General features: G+C 30.5%; 1 protein-coding gene across 1 annotated transcript; it reads left to right on the top strand.

The window, feature by feature from the left end:
- The first annotated feature begins 1,765 nt into the window (after positions 1 to 1,765).
- LOC131049218 (paired amphipathic helix protein Sin3-like 3) lies at positions 1,766 to 2,948 on the top strand. The gene is made up of 3 exons (XM_057983261.2): positions 1,766 to 1,947; positions 2,045 to 2,225; positions 2,439 to 2,948. Exons 1-3 carry the CDS (start codon positions 1,769 to 1,771, stop codon positions 2,607 to 2,609), a joined length of 531 nt encoding a protein of 176 aa, XP_057839244.2. The 5' UTR covers positions 1,766 to 1,768; the 3' UTR covers positions 2,610 to 2,948.
- The last annotated feature ends 1,448 nt before the right edge of the window (positions 2,949 to 4,396 follow it).

Here is a 4,396-nt window from a genome sequence, read left to right as displayed (position 1 = left end):
TGATCTTCCAATTACTAAAAAATATATATTACACAGCTGATGATTAAAAGAGGAAGATATCTTAATATGTCGGTAGTGCCGGTCCGATGGAATTGAACAGTGAATTTAATTCCAGTTGGTGGGGAAAATAAAATGGCAGTTTTCCAATTTATTACATAGATTGAATTGGATCAAATAAATAATATTTTGTGGAATTGGAGTTGGAGTGGAATATAACTCCAAACTGAAGAATTTAAGTCATAATTTGCTATTCAAAAAGCAGTTTCTTTATAGGATTTAGAGATTGGTTTATCAGGAGAGGCTCCAATATCAATATATCAGTCCCTGAAATCACTAATAAATTATATATTTTTTCATAAATAACAAAATATTCATCAAAACAAATTAAATAATTTTCAAGCGATGGATAAAAATCACCAATACATTTAAATAATTTTTCCTTGGCAGTAAAATTTTTCGTACACAGATTCTTCTTTGAGTTCTTAGATCTAGATTTTATTTTGTGTTACAATATTCCAATATGATTTCAAATGAGTTAATAAGATTCTTAAATTAGAAGAATTGAGCCTACCAATCAACAAAATGTGTGGTAAATCAACTGATTGTGAAATGATTATCATGGTGGGAATTCCATTTTTAAATTTTAACAGTTGGTGATCAAATCTATAATTGTAGAAGTGATCTAGACCTAATTCACACCTATGGATTTTTTCGAAAGTGATGAAAAATGGGTTTAGGGATTAGTGATGTAAATACGAGGACTAGTAATAAATGAGATTGGTGTGTGAAGTGATAATCAAAGTGTGTCCAAATCATAATAAATTTTAATAATATATAAAGTAGGAATATAATAGATGCCCCTAGTCTCACAATATAAGATATATTTTCACCAAAATTAAACCCTTCAACTTGAGAATATCCCTTTGTTGTTACTACTTCCTTCTACCTTTCTGACTATCCATTTTCTCAAAGTTTAATTCCAAGCATTTGCTTACAATCAATGGGTTTCCTTCTCTTAAAGAAACTCAACTAGATCTTGAGTTTTCTATCTACCCAAGACCATGATTTCCTCTTCCATTGCCTCATCCAAGAGTCATGCAACTTCAAACAAAGAGATTCCTTGATTTAGGTTCATTACCAATAAAAAATAAAGTAAACACACAATGAAAATTTGGTGGGCTATACCTTTCAACTAGTTTATGTTTCCTTGTGGACCTTCTTAAGGTTTAATAAAGTAAGAGGACTATCTTCTTCTTCTTCTAAACTCTTTGAATTTTGTGCTTCTTCCTTTACATCCTTTGTCCAACCTATTAATCTTCCAACTATGTATATGGTCATCTTTTTCTTTTCTTTTAGTTGAACTTGATTAGACTTAACTCTAGGTTACCTAAAAAATTACATTTCTAGAATATACTATTTTCAATATTAGAAGATTCCAATGATTTTAACCATTAACATTACTGTTTCAACCAATGAAAATACATTTATGGACCCTCTAAGCCAAATTGGACCACTTTCATTTATTCACATGAAAAAATTCTCACAATAAAAAAATCTAATGTGTAAATAGAGAGTATCTTAGTAGTCCACACTTCATACAATTCTATTAACTAGAGCAAACAAATGTATTTATTAATCAAACAAAAAACAATACTTTACAACCTGAATCCATAAAAAATTATCTAAATAAATAATACTCAATATAATTTTAGATCTTTTTATTAATTTCATTGCTTTGTAATAGATAAATATCAAGCTTGTGCACTACATGAGATTTCTGACTATTTCTTGTCATTTGTGCTGCGTTAATGTCAGTTACGAAGAGATGCCTTTGCCAACAGAGATAGACGCACAATCGTATCTGATTTCAGTAAAAGAGCATTTCAAGGATGATACAGGAGAATTTGCACAGTTTATTCAAATTCTCAATGATTTTAGGTCAAAGACGTATGTAATCATTTCAAATCAATATTTAGGACTTCTGAATTTTTAATTGATAATGTATTTTACGCTCTTTGAACGGCCATTTTTGCTTAATTTGCAGATGTGATGCGATTGGGATTATCACCAGATTGAAACAGCTGGTTAAGAGCCATGAACTTCTTTTAAGTTTCAATAAATTCCTCCCAAAAGGCTTCGAAATCTTGTGTCCTTCCAAAGATTGTCTAAGAAACAAACCGCGATTTCAGCTTAAGGAAACCCTAAGATATATTCGGAAGATTAAGGTAATTCTGAATATGATTTCTCTCCTTGTTTATTCATTTTGATGGTGGATTATAGAGTGAGGTGTGATTTGAAATGCTATAAAGGAAAAATTATTCTGATATAGAAACTTCATTGTCTTTAATTTTGTTAAAAAAATAATGATGAATTGGTATATAAGTGCTGAGTAAAATGTTCTTTTAACTCCTCAGTGATATTTTGATTTGTCATAGCAGACGCGCTTCCAAGATGAAGAATATATACGCAAGGGATTTTGCATTCTTGGAAAATGTTCAGAAGTTGTGGACGAATTTAATGAAATCATTTCTCAAAGTACAAATGGGATAGCTGGTAAGAATTTCAAATGTTTGAGTTCAAGGAAATTGCCGCATGGTGCCTTTAGCTAGAGATGGACACAAAGATCAACATCACAAATCATGGTAGCAATGCTTTACTAGCTTCAAACAATGAGAAAATCACATACAATTCCATATCAGAGATGGTCCTTTCTCATTTGGAGCAATGTACTCCTAGATACCGTTTGCAACAACAAAATGTAAGGAAAATCTCTCTCATTTTAATGGAAGAATTGCTGTCTTGTGGGATTCATTAGCGAAGTCTTAACATGCATTATTATAATCCATCCGCATGAACTGCCACTGTTTTTTATATATGATTATAAAACTTCTGTTGCAGTCTCAGCCACTATTTTGTATTGGAAATCCTAATTGTAAATACAATTCCTCTCCGCGCTTCTGCTCAAGCCATCTACTGTCGTGCCTAGATCTTGTTTCTTTTAAGTTTATCTCATAATTTAGAGATGTATGATTGTTTATCCTATTTAATATTTGGCTGAAGAATAAAAATTAATTTCATTATGTTGCAGTTCCCGAAAACTATTGCCAGCTGTTCAACTGGTCTTGACGCAGAGGTATTGAATGATATTTATGTATCAGTAGCATCTCGTACACAAGATAGCCCCTGGTTTAACCAAAGAGATGCAAAATGTTTGAGCAAAAAGAGGAGAACCCATTTCCATTTATGATTTGGAATATATTATGGAGAGATTGTTGTATATAATATTAATTTCTGACATCTGAATCTCTATGTGCTTCCTGTTGGAATATTTAATTTCTCTCATTTGGCATGAGAAGAATTTTAATGAAATATTTATTTCTAAATTGTGAAAACATGGTTGAGTTTTCTCTCAATCGCTATGTGCTTCTTGCTGGAATATTTTACTTCTATCATTTGGCAAGAGAAGCATTGTAAGCGCAGTTTGTTTTTTTTTAATAAGATTCGTAAATATAGATTTTATATGTTAAGTTTGTAATTTATATGAACTCATATGATAAGTTTCTAGAATTTCTAAAATTTATTGTAAGCGCAGTTTTTTTTTTTTATAAGATTCGTAAATATAGATTTTATATATTAAGTTTGTAATTTATACGGATTTATATGATAAGTTTCTAGAATTTCTAAAATTTATTGTTTATTGAAGACCTCTATTTATTGAGGTGATCGAAATGCATTCCTCATCTCTCATCGTTTGATCAATCAATTCTTGGTCAGATCAAAAACTTCCTATGATGTCTGAAATTGAATAAAAGAATCCTGTGCGTTAAAGAACAAAATTGAATAGAAGAATCCTGTACGTTAAAGAACATTCTCTTTATTGATGTAGCAATTTCTGTTTTTTTCTGCTTTCTTCACTTCTACAGGAATAGCTGTGAAGCCGTTTTTGTTTTATGTTTTTTATTTGTGTGCAGATGCTATTAGTAGACAGTTTTGATTAGTTAGTAGTTGGTGTAATTAATTTCTTTATTAATTGGATTCAGATGTGAATTCTATTGTATGAATATATAATTGAATCACAACATTTAATATAGACTTTTTTCTGTGTGTCCTCTAATATTTCTGCATCTCAATCATAATTAGTTCAGAACATTTATAACAGTATAATACCTTCAATTGGTATCACACCATAGAAAAGAGTGAGATCGCAGTTGGCTAGGAGATCGCTCTTTTTCTTTAAAAGATCGTTATTTTGAGGAAGGTAATTGTATTTTTTAAAAGAATTATATGTCCACTCAAAACGAAAGCGGTTGTTCCAAATAAGAAGAGGAAAGGATACCACTTTAAGGGTAAGTTTTATAGGATACCACTCTAAGGGTAAGTTTTATTGTCGTTTGTT

The sequence above is a fragment of the Cryptomeria japonica genome, chromosome 11, assembly GCF_030272615.1.
Source record: "Cryptomeria japonica chromosome 11, Sugi_1.0, whole genome shotgun sequence".
Taxonomy (NCBI): domain Eukaryota; kingdom Viridiplantae; phylum Streptophyta; class Pinopsida; order Cupressales; family Cupressaceae; genus Cryptomeria; species Cryptomeria japonica.
Note: the sequence above shows the minus strand (reverse complement) of the source record. Positions and strands in the feature narration are given on the sequence as shown.